Source organism: Rhodamnia argentea, chromosome 3 (assembly GCF_020921035.1).
Source record: "Rhodamnia argentea isolate NSW1041297 chromosome 3, ASM2092103v1, whole genome shotgun sequence".
NCBI lineage: Eukaryota > Viridiplantae > Streptophyta > Magnoliopsida > Myrtales > Myrtaceae > Rhodamnia > Rhodamnia argentea.
In genome coordinates, this window is record NC_063152.1 from 3061577 (window position 1) to 3083390 (window position 21814).

At 41.0% G+C, this 21814-nt stretch overlaps 1 protein-coding gene across 1 annotated transcript; it reads left to right on the plus strand.

Moving 5' to 3' along the window:
* The first annotated feature begins 8955 nt into the window (after positions 1-8955).
* Positions 8956-18674, plus strand: LOC115752416 (disease resistance protein RPV1-like). Its single transcript, XM_030690591.2, has 5 exons — positions 8956-9443; positions 9758-10883; positions 10968-11252; positions 11334-12891; positions 18292-18674. Exons 1-5 carry the CDS (start codon positions 8956-8958, stop codon positions 18672-18674), a joined length of 3840 nt encoding a protein of 1279 aa, XP_030546451.2.
* Positions 18675-21814: the final 3140 nt, after the last annotated feature.

Consider the following 21814-nt stretch of genomic DNA (forward strand, 5'->3'; position numbering starts at 1 on the left):
CCTTGGACAGCAACAGATATTTTTGAATTGAACAGCCGCACGTCATGAGGTTGAGCAGAAGCCAGCAGAGCAACGGGATCGGACTCACAACAACGTCGTTTTAGCCTTTTGGAATTGTTGAGCTCCTTCTCTTTCTCTAGCCTACCTCACGCGAATTCTAAGTATGTGAGCAGAAAAAATTTTGCCGACCCCCTTAACCCTAGGCATAAGATGTATTTATAGAGAAAACTAGGGCTGAGTTGTAGGGTTTAAACCGTCGGATCAAAAGCTCCAATTAGATATCGATCGTTAGATCCAAAATTCTGATCTTGAGGAGTCCTATTAGACTTAGACTCTTACAATTTTCGGCCAAATGAATGAGGAGGGAGAAATGGGCTATTTTTCAATGTTTTATGGGCTCGTTTGTAATTCCGGACTCATCTAGACCTTAACTAATAAAATGGGTAATTAATTAAGGCCTTTTTGCAATTTTAAGATCTCAAACGGGCTGTTTTAAGTCCAAAATCATAGTAAAAAAAATTCGCACCCTCCCTAATAACTTTCGGGTCGATTTTAACTCGGTCGTCCGTTGGAATCATGCTCAATTGATTCATCTCCCGGACCTACCCGACATGACGAAAATTAAATATGCAATGCATGAAAATTTATTTTTTGTGAGAATTATGAATAACTCTCATTTTTATGAATGATTTTCTAAAAATCAAAATTTAGGTGTCAACACACATTTATATATCCCTTGTTAGCCACTCTGGACCAAAAGGGAGAATTTTCTGGATATAACCCTATTAAGAACCACCCCACACTGGGGCATATTTGGAGGTTTATTGGATGATTCCTCGGAGAAAAGATCAAGGTAAGATTTTATTATGATAACCTGCATCAATCTTTTTGTGATAGCTTCAGGTGATTTCTAGTAGAAACTTGGAACACCTCAAAGTGAAGAAAAGCATTTCATTTCTATACCCCCAAACACTTACCCTTTGAAGAGCCAATTTGAGCCTTTAATATTCATTTCTAAACCCTTATTGGTGATCACCTCCCCACATTGGGGCAAAACAAAGGAATTACCAGCAATAATTCAAGAAGCATAATCGGAAGAATTTTCGATCCTGGTCTTGAAAAGAGCCGGTTAATACAAAAAATGGCAAGAAATGAAAGGGCTAGAAAAAGCAAAGTACCTGGTAAAAGCAAGGCCAAAGCCCATAAAAAAAGCATCCCGAAAAAGGGGCAAAGTTTGAAAATCAAGATGAAAGAAGGAAAATCCTCAAAAGAAGCTGAAGAAAGGCGATCATGAAAATTCCTCAAAAGCAAATGAATGCTGGTTTAAATATCAAGATGATCACCCAAGTTCATCCCTCTTTTGAAAATATGGCCTTTCTCAAAAAGCCCACCTTAAACCAAGATACAACCTGTCACCAAAAATTTTCCGATCTAGAGGTGTCTCAGGTTGATGCAAGAAATCGCACGGGAAGCTACCGCTTAAAGAGGTAAGTACAATCCTGTTTTATCATAACTTCGGGGTTCTTGACTTGTAGACCCGAAGCGGTTTTTAATCAATGTTCATTTCTAAGCCAAAAAAAATGAATACCCTTTAATAAGCCTTTGACCTGGCCTGAATTACGGTCCCTTTTAAAATGCCTTCTCTGATTAGTCGGATTGTATGCATCTCGAATGATTCCGAAATCTCAAGGTTAGGTTTTACGTGTGAGGATTTGATTTTCAAGAAAAAGCCTTCCCAAAATGGTGAGAAGCCCTCTTTGATGAAGGAAAACCCTTTTGAAAAACTTTTAAAACAACATTTTTGCAGAACACTCGGGATGTGTCATTCAAAATCCATCCCCAGTAGAGGTCCGAACTTGTGATTGGACATATTTCATTCACAATTATACTTTGAAAATTTGTTTGGAATTCTTAAGTTTCTCTCCAGAAATTGAAATTGTTATTCTAATGATTTTTGATTGAACTTTCTACGGGTTCTCTGGTGACCCCAAATCCTCGGAAAAGTTACATTTTAAAGATTTGACTAACTTGGATTCTCTGCGGGTCTTCCGGTATCCCCAAGTCCTCGGATCCCCTTTGAAATTTTGAAATAGGATTTGAGCTTTTGTAGGTACACTAGTCAACCTAGGTCCTCGGATGGCACCCTCTCCTTTGAAAATTTGAAATAGGGTCTCGAGCTTCGTAGGTACACTAGTCAACCAAGGTCCTCGGATGACACCCTCTCCTTTGAAAATTTGAAATAGGGTCCGAGCTTCTGTAGGTACACTAGTCAACCTAGGTCCTCGGATGGCACCCTCTCCTTTGAAAATTTGAAATAGGGTCTGAGCTTCTGTAAGTATACTAGTCAACCTAGGTCCTCAGATGGCACCCTCTCTTTTGAAAATTTGAAATAGGGTTTGAGCTTACGTAGGTACACTAGTCAACCTACGTCCTCGGATGGCACCCTCTCCTTTGAAAATTTGAAATAGGGTTTGAGCTTTCGTAGGTACACTAGTCAACCTAGGTCCTCGGATGACACCCTCTCCTTTGAAAATTTGAAATAGGGTTTGAGCTTCTGTAGGTACACTAGTCAACCTAGGTCCTCGGATGGCACCCTCTCCTTTGAAAATTTGAAATAGGATTTGAGCTTCTGTAAGTACACTAGTCAACCTAGGTCCTCGGATGGCACCCTCTCCTTTGAAAATTTGAAATAGGGTTTGAGCTTCTGCAGGTGCACTAGTAAACCTAGGTCCTCAGATGACACCATCTCCTTTGAAAATTTGAAATAGGGTTTGAGCTTCTGCAGGTGCACTAGTAAACCTAGGTCCTCATATGGCACCCTCTCCTTTAAAAATTTGAAATAAGGTTTGAGCTTCTGCAGGTGCACTAGTAAACCTAGGTCCTCGGATGGCACCCTCTCCTTTGAAAATTTGAAATAGGGTTTGAGCTTCTGCAGGTGCACTAGTAAACCTAGGTCCTCATATGGCATCCTCCTCTTTGAAATAGATGAAACCCCTTTGATACAAGGGTGAACCTCCCTTCCAAACGGTGAGTACCTTCCTAGAGGAAAACCGATTTGCTTTTTAAATGGTGAGTCCCTTCCTAGAGGATAGCCAAACCCATTTTAAATAGGTGAAACCCCTTTGTTACAAGGGTGAACCTCCCTTCCAGACAGTGAGTACCTTCCTAGAGGAAAACCGATATGCTTTTTAAATGGTGAGTCCATTCCTAGAGGATAGCCAAACCCATTTTAAATAGGTGAAACCCCTTTGTTACAAGGGTGAACCTCTCTTCTAGACGGTGAGTACCTTCCTAAAGGAAAACCAATCTGATTTTTAAATGGTGAGTCCCTTCCTAGAGGATAGCCAACCTCATTTTAAATAGGTGAAACCCCTTTGTTACAAGAGTGAACCTCTCTTCCGGACGGTGAGTACCTTCCTAGAGGAAAACCAATCTGCTTTTTAAATGATGAATCCCCAGTGGATAGTCAAACCCATTTTGAATAGGTGAAATCCCTTTGTTACAAGGGTGAACCTCCCTTCCAAATATTCAAACCACCGTTCGACACCGGACGGACGCCGATCATCACAAAATCTCGCCACACTATTCAAAGGTAATTCTATTCAATCATTTTCTCAACCTCGGATCAACAAATCTCGGAACACAGACAGGTGAGTTACAAGTAAGTCTCCCTCTTCTTATCTCTCTTTCATATAAAATGAGCATCAGTTGAAATAATCCCCACTGAGTCAAAGCTTTAAATGGCAAAGGTAAGGCAATTGAATGTTAAGACTAGTTTTCTTTAGATTTCTCCCCAACAGAGTCGATTAAGGATCCAGGTGTCACCTTGTTTTTGAAAGCAACCTCTAATCGAGATTACTTTCAAAGAGGGGCAATTGTTGACAACTGATTTTTAATCATTTTTCTTTTCATTTTATTTTCTAAAAATTCTCAAAAATTCACAAAAAATCAAAAAATTAAAAAATCAACATTGGAAGCCTTGGCCAAGCATAAGGAACCAATTTTGAACAAAAAATAATTTTTCATATTTTTCGTATTTTTTAATATTTTCGGAAAATAGAAAAATATTAGAAAATTCATAAAAAATACTTCTTGAGGTCAAAAAAATACACAAAAATGTCCAATATTTTTATTTTAATTCCCTTTTCATATTGAGCTCATAAAAAATTGAAAATAGAGTTCAATTTTAGGTGTTCCTTCACAATGCCTAGAGTTGAATTTCCATAAAAAATACCAATTGAGTCTTTTTATTTGCGATTTTTGCACATTTTGTGTCTTGGCATTCAATTTCAGTCCCTTTGAGCTTCAATTTGATTAATTGCACCCTCAATTGCACGAATTGCATGAATTTAGCAAAACCCCCAAAATTCTTTGCAATTTAGTCCCTCAATTTCTCAATTTTTAAAATTACTTTTAATTGGGGGACTTTCTCTGCAAAATTGGACTGTCCCCGTAGGTTTTCATGCATTCTAAATCGATTGGAATGGGTCTCATGGTCCAATTTGATCGAATTGACACTCAATTGAACTTTTCCCCAATTTGGGCAAATTGAAAATTTTGGGGCTTTTGTGCAAATTGATAAGAAATTTTGGGAAAAATTGTATTTCTAGGCAATATCCAGGCCCCTAAGTCCAATTTTGAGGTTCAATTGCAAAAATTCCCAACCAATTTTGATTAATTTCGAAAATTGTACAAGGAACACTGTTCGAACCGGTTCGGCCCGGGCTGATCGCCGGTCGGACAGACCGAACCGGTCCCGAACAGTGTCGTCGTCTTCAATAAGGTTGGGCATTTTGCAGGTTTGCGAGCTGAAATTCAACAACCAAATTGGAGTTCAATTCATGCCTAATTGAATCAATTAAGGTGGGGTTTTTGATCCTCGGACCAAGGCGCGTCAATTGCCACCGGCGGCACGGCCAATGGCCGCCGGAACACGGCGGAATCGCCGGTCAAAGCCTCGACGATAAAAAAAGTCAACAATTTCAAAACCAAATGCAATTCACGCTCGTTTTGGACTCAACGGACATCAAACGGCCTTGGACGGAATCTTAACGATTCCGTCACCGTCCGGCGAGCCAATTGGCACGTGAACGCACGTGAATTGGCTCGGCTAGCTCACACCCGTGCGTGCCAAGATTCAAAGTTGGGTATAAATAGTTGAGAAGGTTCCGGAGCGAAAGAGAGGCTCATTCGTGCTCGCATACATACCGGGATAGAGAGAGAAAGAGGGAGAGGAAGAGAGAGAAGCTCTCGCGAGCATCGTCACCGCTTCGCCGGACCTTGACCGTGAGAGGCTCGTCCGGCCAATTCAGGCCACCTCAAACCGTAAAACCAAGTCCGTAAGCTCGCATTCACTCTAAGGAAGCGATCGCGCCGTCTGGATCAACTTGCAACATCAAGAACTGGTAAGTCGAACTTCGAGCTTGTGTACTATGCGATCATGGCATCTAGTGTTTTCTTGTTCAATTCTTGAAATTGTCATGTGCCTTTTGCTTCTTATCCCTCCCCGACCACGATCGCATCCTTCTTCTGCATTGATTTTGCCTGATTACCTCGAGTTAAACCTTCGACATACCTCGGCCTGGTCGGACTTCGGTCATGAAAATCTGGCAACTCCGGGCTTGATCGGAGCCCGAGGTGAGTATTCTGAACTCGATTTAAGCATGTCTCAAGCTTGGATTTGATTGTTATGCTCTGTATTACATGATTGAACTATGCGATGTCGATACTGTGCGAAGCTTGTCGCTCGTGATTCCATGGATAAAATGCCGTGATTTTAGGATATGTTGATCTAGGAAGAGAGGCGAGTCGATTGACGTTAGTTTCATGTGATTTCATCAAGGTTTCACCGTTAGATCATCACCGGGAAGCCTCGGCCATCCGTTCTGTTGTCGTCGAGAGGTTGAAGACGACCGACGTGGCGAGTCAAACGAGTCAAAGGGCTTAGGTGTCGCATGGTGATTGGTCCAACTCGTGCTGAGTCGGCTCGGCCGTTGGCGCGAGTGAGCCGACTCGGCACAGATCTAACGGCTAGGATAATTCGACGGATTTGATTTAGGGCCGTTGGATTAGTATTTTCTTATTTTCGGATATTAGATATATTAGATAGAAAATAAAAAAAATCAAAATGGTGCCGTTTAGTCTTGGGTGTGCGGCGTCATTTTAGCTAGAGGAAGATTGGACGGTCCAGATTAGGTTCAAAGTCAATCTCATTTGTTGAGAGTCATAAGTGAAGCGGCGCCGTTTTAGCCAGAAGGAATGAACGGTTCGGATTGGTTCTTAGTTTTAATCGCGATCGTCCATCTTTTTAAGTCATACGGTGTCGTTTAGGCTTAGTTGAGGTGAACGGCTCGGATCAAGTTTTAGTTTATATCGTGGCCGTCCATTCAACATTTAAATGCGGCGTCGTTTTATAGAGCGAGTCCGGCACGGCGCCGTTTTGTCTAGTAAGGGACGAACGGCCGAGATCGATTCCAGAGCCAATCTCGGCCGTCCATTATTTTTCATATATTCGAATATTAGGGTATTAATTCGGAAAATCAAAAAAATATACGTATTAAATACGTACGATGTTGTTTGTACGTAGAGCGGTTCGTAAATGGGTTTAGACCGGGTTGACCGGTTTAACCCGGTCCAGAATATTAATAAAAAATTAATAAAAAAATAAAAAGAAATTTCCAAAAAATCTAAAAAATTGTAAAAATTCATAGAAAATTCACAAAAATTTCTAGATTTTCACAAAAAAAATTTCTAAAAATTTCTAGATTGATTCGGGACTCATAAAGTCTGGATCAAAAATTTTCGAGACTTCGAGGGTCGATCTGTATCGATCCGGAAAATTTCCATTTTTTTAGAAAATAAATAAAAATTCAAAAAATTAGAAAAATTAGAAAAATTCTGAAAAATCACAAAAAATGGGAAATGGCCACATTCAACTGGCCAAATCGAAATTTTGTGATTTTCGGGTCCTAAACCCCAAAAATGACCATTCTACCCTTATGGGCCTTCCGCCCCAAATTTTTCCGAACCATCCCCGGAACCCAAATTTGACTTTTGTGTGGGCCGATAGGGCCATTTTTAGATTTATCGAGCCTTGATTGATTGATTTGATTGCTTGCAATTATGTTGGTTGTGCTTTTAAATTCTGATTGTGATTGTTAGAGTAGAAAATCCCCATCCGCATAAATACCTAGAACCGTTAGGGCCTACCTCACCCGATATTACATATGCATGAATCCGTAGGTTAGAAAAACACTTGACATCGGTAACCCAAAGGGTGTCGATGAAAATCTCGGCGTAACCAAGTCCCCGGACCCAAAAATCTCTTATTTTCGCAGAACCGAACGGTTTCTCCCAACCGCTCGGTAAGATTTTCCAATCGTACCTTCCAATAAATCGATCGGTGGCGACTCCAATTGCATGTACACATCACACATGCCACCCGACCGCACTAAGGTCGATTACGATAAAAATTTTACCCGACATCGCGATTCGAGTAATGGGTCTTGGGAGAGACCCGCGGTCCCGAAAGATCCCGCCGACAACCGGGGTCTTGCATATAAAAAGAGGGATTGGCTCGTTAACTCTCGCCCGCAGAGAAGAGGGTCGCGACATACTTTTGTCCCAATTCTATTACCGTCGGCCTTTCGTCTATAATCATCGTTAATCAATCCTATGCGGTTTTTTAATTTTCTCGCCGAACTTAACGATGAATCTCTGAAATTCGGAAAGAACATGTTTTTGGGACAACAAGATTTGAGATCCTTTGTTCGAATAATTAGATCTCCATGTCTAGCCATTCTTTGGGCTATTGAGTGCTAGGGAGAATCCGAAATGCACCATCTTGTGTGGCCTATATCTCTCGGTAATATGTAGGGGAAGGGAACAACATAAAAGAATTTGGAGGATTTTTTCATGTTAACTTTGCTAAGATATAATTCATTTACGACGTGGAAATGCCACATAGGATTAACTAAACGAATTGTAGATAGAAGGTTAAGCGTGATAGAATTGAGACAACTAAAAATTTGAGGTTTTTTAAAAGAAAAAAAAAAGGCAAAAAGATACATAGAGTGACAATATTTGTGTATGGCTCCCACTTTGATGCCAATATTTATTCTTTTTATATGTGCCAAATCGGAGAAAAAAGATCAATTTAGTGCTAATGGTGAGAGATTCCAGCCAACTAATTACGTGTCATTTTTTAAAATTTTTGACATTACGTGGTAATTTTTTTAAAAAAAGAAATTAGGCCATGTGGCATCCATGTGCACTTTTAAACTTAAAAATAAGTTGAATTTTTTTAAAAGTTAAAATCAAACTAAAAATAAGCTAAAAAAAAAAGAAGTTACAACGGCGAGGGCTGTGCAAAAAAAAAAAATATTAGAATTAAAGACAATGCCGTACACAAATGTTGACACTCTAGGTATCCTTTTACTAACAAAATAATGCTTTCGATATAATTAGGACCTAATGCTATAGCTGAGATTTTTTTGCTATTAGGCAGGTAGAAATGCAGCAATAGTAAAAGCTGAGGGTTTTTTACCAGATAAAAAAATTGGATATATTTTTTTTGGTCAAATTGGATATAATTTGGACAGGTGTTAAAGTGGTTTTTTTTTTTTTGTGGGTATTAGGTCCACATATATATTGTAAATGAACCCAATATTTTGGCCTGTAGTGACAGAAGCTTTTTTCATCTTTGTTTTAACCGCAAATCAAGTGCCCATCCTTGAATCTATTGATGCCATTAAGCTTGCTTATTTATCCAACCGGAACCAACTACAAGTCGACGACCCCTGCTGTATGCTGGTCGAGGTCTATTAAAATGAAGATCGAGCCGAGGGGCTTTGCTACGCCTTCATATCACTCTGGTACACGAGTTAAGAGGGAGAGAAAAAGAAGAGAGAGAGACACACACAAGTAGCTTGCAGGAAATTTCTCCAACTCTTGGCAATGGCCTTCAGCAATTTTCAATCATCACTATCGGCGTCCGCATCCTCTGTGCGGTCACGGTACGACGACGTGGTCTTGAGTTTTAGAGGAACGGATACGAGTAGGCATTTCACGAATGGCCTTCTCGCCGGCTTATCCAACGCAGGGATGAGCGTGTTTAGAGACGAAAAGGTGGCGGGGGCAGACAAGGGAATCGACCCCACGCTAGTTGAAGCGATTGAACAGTCAAAGATATCAATACCGATCATCTCGCCGGACTACGCTTCCAGCGAGAGCTGCCTCATGGGGCTGGTCAAGATGCTGGAGTGCAGGGACAACATGAACCATACCGTCATTCCCATATTCTATGGCGTCGACCCCTCCGACATTGGTTCCTTCGTGAACCACAAAAAAAGGGGGATCGATCGCAAGCTCCTCACCCCCTGGAAGTCCGCCCTCCATCGTATCGGACAGTTGAAGGGCTATCATCTGGACCCCACGAGCGACCAGTAACTCTACTCTACTTTCATTTCCTTTTACCTCCTTTTAAATTCAGCGTGAACCATCACGCTGTTGTAGATTATCTTGGTGAATAATGGAGCATTTGAGACTTTAGGAGGATCGCGCCGGTTACTTTCGGGCCAAAACTAACTGTATTGCCATTGATTCTATTCATCATAATTGTACATGACTTGTCTCATGTGTCTTTGTACTCGTGGGTCACGAATTGTTACTCAAACTTCAGTATTCTGCTTCTTCATTCTTTTGCCTTTCTCATTATTTCTTTCTTTAATTTCTCATGATCGTGCATTTTGATTATTAGGGATGGCAGGCTTATATCCGAGGTCGTCTTGTATGTCACTCGGCAGCTGAAGAATGCTGAACTAGTTGGTACTTCCATGCCGGTCGGAATCGATAATCAACTCCGCAAGATGATGACGAGGCTTGACGTCGACTATCGTGACGGACAAGCAGTTGCAATACGCGGCAATGAGGTCCGAATGGTCGGAATACATGGCAATGCGGGGATCGGGAAAACAACTCTTGCAAAGTTCATTTACAGCCAGCTATATCCTCTGTTTGAAGGGTGTAGCTATCTGGGAAACATCGGGGAGGTATCGAAAACTGAGCCCTTGGAGCATCTGCAAAGCCAACTGATTTCTGACCTGCTAAAGCAAAGGCCCATGAGCATGGGCTCCGTAGAAGAAGGTATTCACAATATCAAACATAGGTTTCGCAGTATGAGAGTTCTCATCGTGCTTGATGATATCCATGGGAGGCCTCAGCTCGAAGCATTTGCTGGGAAGCTAAGCTGGTTTGGTTCGAGAAGCAGGATAATTGTAACCACCAGAAACGCCGAACTTCTTCGTGATATCCCTGAAATGTTTGGGACTTATAGAGTTGGACCTATGGAGTTCGATCCATCCCTTTGTCTCTTCTGCCGACATGCTTTCGGGGAAAGTTCTCCCCGTCAGGGCTATGAAGATCTGTCGAAGCAGATTGTTTCCCGAATTGACGGGGTCCCTTTAGTAATTGAGGTTCTAGGCTCATATCTCTACAGAAAACAGAAAGAAACATGGGATGAGACGTTGCGTCAACTAAAGGAAATTCCAGCCCGTATGCTCCACAAGGTGTTGATGACTAGCTATACAGATCTAAATCAAGGGACTAAAGATATATTTCTCGACATAGCTTGTTTCTTTTTAGGAAAAGACCAGAGAATTCCCTTCTATATGTGGGAGGACTGCGGTTTTCATCCTCGTAGTGGTATTGAGAGTCTCCTTCTCACGTCCCTGGTGAAAATCGGAGAGAACAACGAGCTGTTGGTGTATGATCTATTGAGAGACGTTGGTCTAGAAATTGTCCGTAATGAAGACCGAGCGAACCCAGGAAGGCGCAGCAGGCTGTGGAATCACGAGGATGCCCTCCGTACCCTAAGGAACAAACAGGTAAAATATCATTGTTTTGGAATAATGTATGCCATATTTCAACTGCCCTACAATTCAATTATCTTTCCTTCTTTCAATCTATAGGCAACGAAAATGGTTAAAGCCCTCTGTCTTAAGTACGACAATGGCTCAGGCGATTATTTCACAAGTGAAGAATTTCAAAGCCTGTCCGAGCTGAGGTTCCTTAAACTGGACAATGCAAATATCCGGGGAGATTTCAGCAATCTACTTTCCAATTTAAGGTGGCTCGATTGGCGAGGGTGCCCCACGACCTTTGAAGCCATGAACTTGCATTTGGAGAAATTGGTGATTCTTGATTTATCATGGAGCAAGGTCACTCAAGACTGGGAGGGTTGGAGTCAAATTGAGGTGACATGGAAAATGTTTCATTTTTTCGTTTCATCCTCAGGAATTGACCTTGTCTGAAATATATTCTATTTTGGATTGCAGATGCGGCAATTGAAAGTTTTGAACCTCACGGGGTGTAATGAAATGCTGATGACTCCCGACTTCTCCAGTTACCCGCAGTTGGAGATGCTGATTCTCGAGCGCTGTGCTCAATTGGTCGAGATACACCATTCAATCTGTGATCTAAAATCCTTGGTTTCCTTGAATTTGAAATCCTGCAGCAATCTTAGTGAGTTGCCGCTAGAAATGGGTAACATGGAAGCGCTGAAAGAACTTCTCATTGATGGCACTTCAATACAAGAAATCCCGGAATCGATAGCTAGAATGAAGAAACTCGAAACTGTAAGTGCCTCCAATTGCTATTCACTAACTTACCTGCCAATCAGTTTCCCTACAGAAGCTCTTTCGATGCTCTTGCTGGACAATGCGAAGATCATCGAACTCCCCAATTCAATCGGAAGTTTGGAGAAACTAGAACGGTTGTCGTTGAGGGACTGCCGGGAGATACAGAAACTTCCAGAATCTTTAGGTGAATTAGGATACTCATTGGTGGAGTTGGACGTATCAGGGACGCTTATTGTGGAACTGCCCGACTCCACAAGTAACTTGCACCTACTGAGAGTTCTTAAGCTGGAACGGTGTCATGTGAGAAAGTTTCCTAGTGTCATTGGCGAGCTAAGGAAGCTTGAAGAGATCCATGCCTCCCACTGTAGGAGTTTGGAGGGAAGCATACCTAGTAACATTAAGAATCTAGAATTCCTGAAAATTTTGATGCTAGGATATACTTGTGTTTCGAGCCTACCAGAGTCAATCCAGTTGCTAAGCCATCTCCAGACCCTCAATTTACTTGCTTGCAACAACCTTGAAACACTACCCGTGCTTCCCTCGAGTTTGACTTGTCTGCGAATAAGTTCAAAGAAGATGAGCATGATCCCGGATATCCAGAATTTGGTTGAACTGGAAGACTTGAGCTTAGGCTATGAAAAGCCCAAGGAGCTAATAGATCCTCCTTCGTCCCAGTCTCTAGGGACCATAAGCTTGCCGAAGCTCAAGAGCTTAGAGTTGTCTCATTCCCAAATCTCCAATTTGGGATTTGAGTACGGCCCCGCATGCAATCCTCAGCTCAACAAAGTCGTCCCGACGGGTGCAAATCTTCAAGGAGTATCGGGGCTCCCCTCATCGTTGTCCGTATTGTCCATCCAAGCTTGTACGTCGGCGACGAGTATGCCAACACTTGGGAGTTTGATTTACTTGTCGGAGCTACAGCTCTTGAACTCACCTGTCGAAGAGATTAGAGGGCTTGGAGAACTAAAAAGCCTAGAGATCCTGGTTGTGTCGCATTGCCCGATAGTACATCTCAACGGCCTCTCCAAATTGACATCATTGATGAGATTGTCTCTCAAGAACTGTGAATCACTCAGCAAGTTGCCCAACGTGTCCAACCTCATCATGTTGAGAGTCCTGGAAATCCACGGGTGCCGGAAGATCTGCAGCATCAAAGGCCTCGAGGGATCGACATCCCGGGAGGAGCCGATCGTGACCGATTGTGAGGCAGAAAGTTCAGCTGAAGTAAACAAAGCCCGGAGGAGGATCAAAAAACGTTTGAAGACATCCCAATAAGTATGATCATCATGTCATATGATGGGTTTCTCTTGTCCTCTTGAGTGTCACTAATGTTTGCTTTCTTTTAATTTCTCACTACGCTGTTGACGAGAAGTGGAAAAACTTGTCATTCTTGTGTTTCAACATATCCAGGAGCAGAGAAATCAACCACATGTAGCCCTTCGGAGAGTTATTTCCTTTCCACTTAAGAGAATGTGTAGGAGTTTTCTTGAGTTTTCTCCAACGCTAATCGGAATTCAAACGGTTGGGGCAGCCAAATTGGATCTTACTCTCTGGTTTGAATTCGTCACGACGGGGAACAAATCCATGAAAATCTTAAGTTGAAATGGAAAAGGGCGTGCAAAGTAGGCCAAATAACGGCTTAAGTACACCACAAGTGCCATAAGTTGTGTACGGCGCTCACTTTAGTGCCAAAACTTTCAAATCGATCACTTTAGTGCTAAGTTTTTGTAACTTCGATCACTTAAGTGCCAACTTCTTTTAAAAACGATCACTTTAGTGCCAAAGGCGACATGGCTTGCCGAAAATTCGACACGTGTTATTTTTTATTAATATTTGAGATAACGTGGCTCGGTGAATTTGACACTAAAGTGATCGTTTTTAAAAGAAGTTGGCACTTAAGTGATCGAAGTTACAAAAACTTAGCATTAAAGTGATCGTTTTGAAAGTTTTGGCATCGAAGTGATTGAAGTTACAAAAACTTAGCACTAAAGTGATCGATTTGAAAGTTTTGGCACTAAAGTGAGCGCCGTACACAACTTATGGCACTTGGGGTGTACTTAAGCCGCCAAACAACTATAGGAATCACAACTTACATATTAAGGGGACAGACTTTGTAACAGGTGTCTATGCACGACCTAGTCCTCAAGAATCCACCAAGCTTCCACCTCCAATAGGACCCGCCACCACGAACACGGGTTAGGATGGATGTCCGGGCTTATAGCCTAGATTGCCCTCCGATACTTAGGCCCGGAGAAATATGGCAATGTAAGTAGTTTTTGTAGGAATCATGAGTTTCAAACCTATTCCTCAGCTTCAAAATACCTTTTATATGTCTTTCTATTCTGCTCTTCGGATTGGTGCAGGCACACTTGTTAAAAATATGTCTCAAATTTGAGCCCGAAAAGGAAAGTTTCCTAATGCAAATAGTTTTCCTAGTTTGAATAGGTTTCCTAGTAGGGGAAAGCTTCCTATTTTGGATCCAATTTTTTCCTATTTATAAGAAGTGGATGTTCTTTGTGAAAAGTATCAAAGATGAGTTTTGCTAATGAATTACATCCCTAGTGTTTGAAAATCTTGTGAGTAAAATTTGCGAATTCCTTCTTGTGATTCAGAGGTTATTTCATGAGCAACTCTGAGAGTAAACACTTGTAGGTTATTTGGCGTAATCGGAGCTTGGAAAATACTAAGTGTGCTAGAGTAACTTGAGCATGGTCTGTGATCTCCGTTATATCGCTTGATCCATGGTAGTACATTGCTGCTCTATCTAGGGACATAAGTCTCTACGATCGAACTACGTAAATTTGGTGTCCAATTTATTTTTGTGTTCTTTCTATTTTATTGTTCAATCGCTTGTTTCACGCAACAATTGATATCAAAGATAGGCTTGCTTGAGTTGAAATGGATTAATGGTGATAGCAGAATGTAAAGTGAAAATCGATAGATTTGATGGGAAGAATTTTGCTTTCTGAAAGATGCAGATTTAAGATTATCTATATCAAATGAAATTGCGCTTACCCGTGTCTAGGGAGTAACCAGAGTCGATAAAGTAAGCGGACTGAGAATTGTTGGATAGACGAGCGGTGGGTATTATTCGGGCGACGTTGACTCGTAACCTTGCATTTAATATTGTGAAAAAGAATACCACCGCAAGTTTGATGAAAGCCCTATCAACATGTACGAGAAGCCATATGCAATCAATAAGGTCTATTTGATACAACGTCTATTTAACTTGAAGATGAGCGAAAGTGTGTTAGTTGCTAATCATATCAATAAATTCAATGTGATCGTTAGTTAATTGAGTTTAGTTAATATTAACTTTGAAGATGAGGTATGTGATTTGATTCTATTATCCCCATTGTCTGATAGTTAGAATACTACTATTACCGCTGTTAGTAATTCTTTTAGGTCAACAAGTTTGATGTTTGATGGGATTCAAGATTAATTTTGAGTGATGACGTCCGTAGAAAAGAATCGATGAACCTCGTATCTGCTACTTTAAGAGGTGGAAAGAGAGGAAGAACTAGTACTCGTGCTAGTAGAAGTAGTATAAACATGAAGAGATGTAGTCAGCCTAGGACTGGTGGTATTGTCTATTGAAACCGTAGCAAGACGGGGCATTTTAGAAGGGCTTGCCTAAAGCTGAAAAATGAGAAGGGTAAGGGAATTAAAGTTGAGTCTATAAATGATGTTGCACTTGTAGTTGATACTAATTTGGATAGTATTGATGATTTGTTGTCCGACGGATAAATTATGGATTATGGTTATTCGTTTCATGCTATACCAAATAGGAACTGGTTTACTATTTATTAGAGCACGAATAATAGTAAAGTGCAATTGTGGAACAATGTTGAATACGATATTGTAGGTGCTGGTGATGTTAGAATCGGAATGCATGATGGTATTATGAGGACATTGATCGTAGTGAGGCATGTTTTAGAATTGAAGAATAAAAATCTAATTTCCTTGAGTAACTTGGATTCAGCTACGCGTTAGTATTCTTTGGAATGCAGAGTTCTAAAAATTATTTGAGGTGCCTTAGTGATAATGAAAAGAATCAAGCCTAATGGTTTGTATGAGCTTCAAGGTGAGATAGTGACAGATTTATTTGTGAAGACATAGGATGCATCCGTTCGAGAGCCTACATTGTGGTATATGTCTTTGAGGCACATTAGCAATAAAAGCCTCAAGGTGTGGTTATGTGACAATGACCCGAATGTATGCGGGTGTTGTGTTTTAGATCAATGGCAAAAAATGTAGTTTAGTTTGACTGTAAGAGAAACCATAGATATTACAGAACTAATTCACTTGGATGTCCGCAGGCAATTGTAGTTTTCTTCGAAGAAGAGTGCTAGATTTATGCTAACGGTCGTTGATGGCTAGTTGAGGAGGACTTGGGTATTTGTGCTTAGGCATAAGTTTAATGTTGTTGTCAAGAGCATGCAGTTGACAACTATGATAGAAAAGGAGACTGATAAAATGATCAAGCATGAGCGGATTGACAAAAGCATGGAGTTTTGCTTGAAGATGTTAAATGAACTCTGCATGAAGGAAGGCATAATAAGACACCGCATGAATACCAATCAATCACAACATGTTGCAAAATTGATGAGCAGAACATTACTATAAATGGCTCATAAAATTATTTTTAATGCTAGTATAGCTAGGAGATTCTTAGCAAATGCATTTAATGTGACATCCCAAATTTTCCTACATTAGAAATAATTAGAAAGTAAAATAAATCTTATAGATAAATTCTTTAAGGAATTTTTAAGGTTCTACTCCTAATTTTTAGAAAGTTATTTTGAAATTTCTCAAGGGAATTATTTCTTAATTTATTTGGGGAAACTTTTCGAAAATTGGCATTAGAACATAGAAAATGAAGAAATAGCTCCCGAATAGTCAATGCTAAGTCAACCAAGTCTTTTTAAAAGATAAGAAGAATGTCATTTTCAAGCATTAATTGATAAGATAAGAACAATGTCATTTTCATACAATAAATGAAGAGATAAGAACAATGTCATTTTCATATAATTAATGAAGGGACAAGAACAATGTCATTTTCATGCAATTAATGAAAGGATATGAGCCATATCTTTTTTATGTAACATATGCATTCATATTAGAAAGTCAAGATCTAGTTAAATCAACGTCACTTTCAAGTAATTAATGCTAGGATAAGATCAATGTCGCTTTTAAGCACTAATGGTAAGAGAAAAGCATCAAGTCATTATCAAATTTAATGTATAAGATAAGGATGCATATCCACTTTAAACTTGGACCAATAGGACGGTGATAAGTAGCCGATCTATGAACCTAAGGGAGATAGGCTTTTTGATGGACCAATGCGATTAAGACAACAAAGCAAGAGTATTAATGAAGTAACTTGTAAGAGAAGCTATAAAACTACTATAAATAGAAGAAGCGTTCCTTCATTTCCAACATCCACCAATCCTTCTTCTCTATTCGCCCTTACATATTTTCTCTCGCTTTTCCCCCATCCCTCTCTCGGCCACCCCACCGAACCATCGCCTATTACCGCCGCCGCCTTGCGCCATCGCCGTCGCATCGCCTCCCGTCTTATTTTATTCATTGTAGAATAAAATAATCTGGGGTACATGTAAATGGGATTAACTAGATCTAATGCGGTAACGTCCGTTTGTTACTTAAACAGAGTATTGCATTAAATTGACATGAATTGTATGTCACTTCCGGATCCCCAGGTACGCAAAATCCCTACCAAATCACCTCAGGTCATAATAATAACGTCCCAGGTGCGCTATCGACCCACGATAATACAATGAGCATGCGGAAACGCACGAACTCCCAATCACATAAAATAACAAGGATAGTCAAACATAAATACCCATAACAATAGGGTATCAAAATACATCACTGTCAATACGATATCCAAACATATGTATTGTAGTAACCCTACTGAGTCGTAGTCGGGTATGTCTCCACACTTCGGGGTGGCTCTTTAAGACTATCCAAAAAGAGGCTCAAAAGGTTAGGCGGGGTCGGTCGTCTATTTACTCCAAAAGTCATGGCTTCAAATTATGAACTTCGATAGTCAGGCCGAGGGGTCACAATCAAATAAAACTTCAATTATACCATCGTTAGCGGGATCATAATTGTGACACCTCGAAAAATCCAATTTTTGTAAAATGCTTGAATTCAATAAAAAGGATAAAAATTCAATTTCAGTCGGTACAAAATTTTGGATCGTAAGGAATTAAGGGACGAATTTTTGGACGATTCTTGAATTGTTGTTCGGTTTAGATTAGGTCTCGAAATCTCAGTCGCCGCAATTTAGGATTTTTAATCCTCGCGACTAGACCTAGTCCGAACCGAGCCTAGCCCATGAAAATCCAAATTTTATTCTCAGTCGATCGAGCCAAATGACTACCGATACTCATTTTGCCAATTTACAAAATTGCCCTCAGATATTATGCATGTGAGAAAAAAAATTAATTTGATGAGATGGGTAGGCCCCACCTCAGTCAAATCCCCCACCTGCCAATTCTCTCTCTCTCTCTCTCTCTCTCTCTCTCTGGTCTCCTCCTCCTCTGCACTCGCACGACACCCCTCCACCGTGCACTATCCTCCTCCTTTCTTCTTCATTTTGCGCCACTATCACCTCCGACCACCACTACAGGCCTCCTCCGTTCCTCTGCTACCACTCCACCGTCGTTCCGATCGCCGCGTGTCACCGGACAACCCTGGAACAGCTCCGACGCTGGACTGCTCTATTTTGGCTCCAACTTCGATTTTCCGTCATCCAGCCACCCCGAGCCGCTTTTAGCTACCGCCAGCCACCACTCCGCGTGCCCACCAACCCTCAGCCGCCACCACGACCGCCGTTCACTGCAGGAAGACCCAGAACATCCATCTGAAGCCCTCACAGACCGTCATCCCCTGTTCTGGTCGCTGAGACCTATGGCCGCTACTGCAGCTTCTTCGCCTAGATCCGCCGCCCGTCAACCACCCCAAGCCGTCGTCCTCGACCCCTCGTCGTCCCCTGGAGTCATTGGAAGTTGATCGCCGCCGATAGAGCCTCGAAACAGCCCCAGCCGGACTCCCCTGTTCTGACCCGAGTGCCCTGTTTCTGCACCGGTTCTGCCCGCAGCTGCCCGCAGCTGCTCAGCCGCCTCTAACCGTGTCTAATCGCCGTCGGCACCACCTCTGGCCAACCTAAAGACCCCAACCCTGGTCAACCTTTCCCTCAGCCTTGGACCGTCCAAAACCCTACAAAATAGCCTGTTTTCCCCGTTCCAACCGCTGCCCTGTTTTGAGTGTCACTATTCACCATCGGCTGCCATTGTTACGGTCAACTCCAGCCACCAGCTGCCATCCATGAGCATTTGCGGTTGTCCCAAAGTGTTGTCGCCCTTTGAGGACCCTAACCTTCTGAGTTTCTATTTTTGTGTAGTTTTTTGTGGGCTTAGATGAACTAAACCTTCTTCATAAGAGTTGGTTACAACATCTCAAACTATAACATAATTTAATTTGAGAATTTTTGGAACACAAATGGTTACTCTAGCGGCCACGAATATTCACGATTTTTGCATGTTTCTAATGGTTTCAGTCATGACATTTGCATATTCTTGATTTTCTATGATTTTTCACAAATTGAAATGGGATGACTCATCTTCATGGAAGTTTTAAAGTACATCCATGGATACAACATATAAAACTTTGAGAATTTTTTAAACCTTTTGACTCGGTGAAACAACCGTTCATTTAATCAACTCTGTTTTGTTACTGATACTGACTTTTCCCACTATTTCCTTGATTTAATGCAATTTATACAAATCAATTTAGACTAACCACTCTCCATAAAAGTTGTTAAGCAAGGTCTTATCTATAACATATTAAAATTTTGTAATTTTGTGAATCTTCTCTGGTAAAGGTAGTTATATCAAATGGCATGCAAAACTATTCCTGTATGAGTACGTCATGAATTGTGTGAAACATTCACCTTTTAGTAGGTCAAATGAGAACAAGTATGTAACGAAAGTTATTCGTCATGCTCTAATTTGTTAATTTGTGAATTTTTACGATTTTACGAATTTATTTGGTAATTTTAATTGATGTCAACAGATTGGGCCTAAATCTGCCCAGTGGTTAATTTTGTGTTGAATTGTGGTGCTCGAGTGAACAATGTGTAGAATATCTATGTAGAATCGACCTATGTACATGCTGAGCTATTGTGAACTCTTTTGAGTAATGATGTGGAGTGTCTACATAGCATAGCATAAAAGAAACTATATGCAAGAGTGTGTAATTAAGAGATGAGAATTGTATCCATCGGCTAGCGTCCCGATGATGCCCCATGTGTTTGGGATGCCCTTGTTGTGTGCCTGTGATGCCCCTGTTGTGTGATCAAGGATACCTCAGGAGTTGAGAAACCCAAATGTGTAAGTCTTGGAAGTGCCTTACGCGGATGTCCAGTGGGAATCCATAGGTCTTAGCACGCCTTGCTCGGACCAAGCATATGTGATGCCAGCAGTAACCGTGTGTCGTGGCAACGCCTTACACGGACCGGACTATGTTCTGACTAATCCATGTGCCTTGGCAATGGAAAAAGGATGAATCACGAAATGCTAAATGAAACAAGATCTTTAATTGTGTGCACTTGTGAGTACATAGCATCTGTCGTGTGCCATATGATGTCTATGGTGTGGAAATGATTGATTTGTGCTTGTGATTGTCATAGTGTGAACTTGCTTGTTAATTGGAGCTATTTGTCCTGAATAAATTCTTGATTGAGTTGCATGTGGACCATCAAATGTAATGTTTAGATGTTTTATCTTGCTGGGCTGTAGCTCATTCTTTCTGACATTTTCAAATCCTTAGCTATGGACATACCACCCTATCGCCGGTATGGAGCCCCTGTTTGCTTTGAGGCATAGATCGAAGATGTCGTTCTTCATTGGTCCACCTCTGTGTTCGTTAAATACATGTCTGTTTTGTTGGTTGATGTAGGACATATACCTATTGTCCCGTTTAGTCTTATCACTTGGTACGTTAGATACGGCGATCGGGTGTTGGGACCATTACACTTTACTAATGACGGTGATGATGGAGGTAGCAATGGCGAACCAGAGGAGTGTAGTGATCCTAAGGAGGTGGTGGAGCATTAGGTAGCAGGAATACTAAGAGGATATACATATATGTGTGCGCGCGCACGATGTTTTAGTGTTTTATGTATTAAGCACATTTTTAATGCGTATGAAGCTGCCTATTAGAAGGGTTTAGGAACCTTTCTGTACCTTCCTCCAAGCATAGGCTAGATCACCCCGCGGCAAGGGGGACGATAGTTTTTATGCAGTGTATGGCATTAGATGTAAGTTGAAGTATGTAATTAATTGTTATTATGTCTTAATTGAATGAGGTGCTATGTTTTCTAGTTTCGTCCTTATGTGATGCGAATTAAGATTCAACTTCCACTTGCATAAATCATTGATTGAATGGCTACCAAGAATGCATGATCATTGGAGCGAACAACCCACTAGTTAGGTATCGAAATGGCGCTAATTAGATAATTAGCATAAATAAGCCCCTGACTTTAGAATCTTTGGTTACGTAGGGATCAAGATGAATAGGCTAATGTTGATTCCTAATTAATTATTTAGGTTTACTATTTTAAAACAAAATCTAACGTCACGTGATATACAGGCTCAAGAAAGGCCGCGCCTATATGATAGGCCATTTGGCTCGCCTTTTGGGCAATATCCCTAAACATTTTAACGATCTTTCGGTCATGTTAAGAAAAAATAGGCCGTGACAGCCATCTCACATGACACGGGCGGCGCTGATATAGACATTTTTTAATAATTCTTCTAATGATTTTTATGCTTGTTTTTCTTTCCCTTTTCTATTTGCAAGTGGCGGGTCACTTTTTTCAAAACTGAATTAGCACTAATGTAATAGATTTTTTTTTCTTTTGTACACTTTTCCCAAGACTGGAGAAAGCTTTGCCAAACTTGCAACGTGTGCAACCTTCCCATCTCGTCTTTCATGAAGACTCTTCGTAATTGATGAATTGTAGATCCCGTTTAGCCATATCTTCTTTGTCTTCTACCGCTTAATGTTTCTGTGCGAGGTGTTGAAACTTCACGTATCTCCCTGATCTTCTGCTCAAACTGTGTGCCTCCAGTAAATGTCGAGATCCCTCC

Bases quoted from the DNA above. Each gene is read 5' to 3' on its own strand.
- LOC115752416 (XM_030690591.2), top strand. From the start codon at position 8,956: ATGGCCTTCAGCAATTTTCAATCATCACTATCGGCGTCCGCATCCTCT. The intron at 11,253-11,333 runs GTGACATGGAAA...TTTGGATTGCAG, and splicing joins AGGGTTGGAGTCAAATTGAG to ATGCGGCAATTGAAAGTTTT. The intron at 12,892-18,291 runs GTTTGAAGACAT...CCACCACTACAG, and splicing joins CCGGAGGAGGATCAAAAAAC to GCCTCCTCCGTTCCTCTGCT.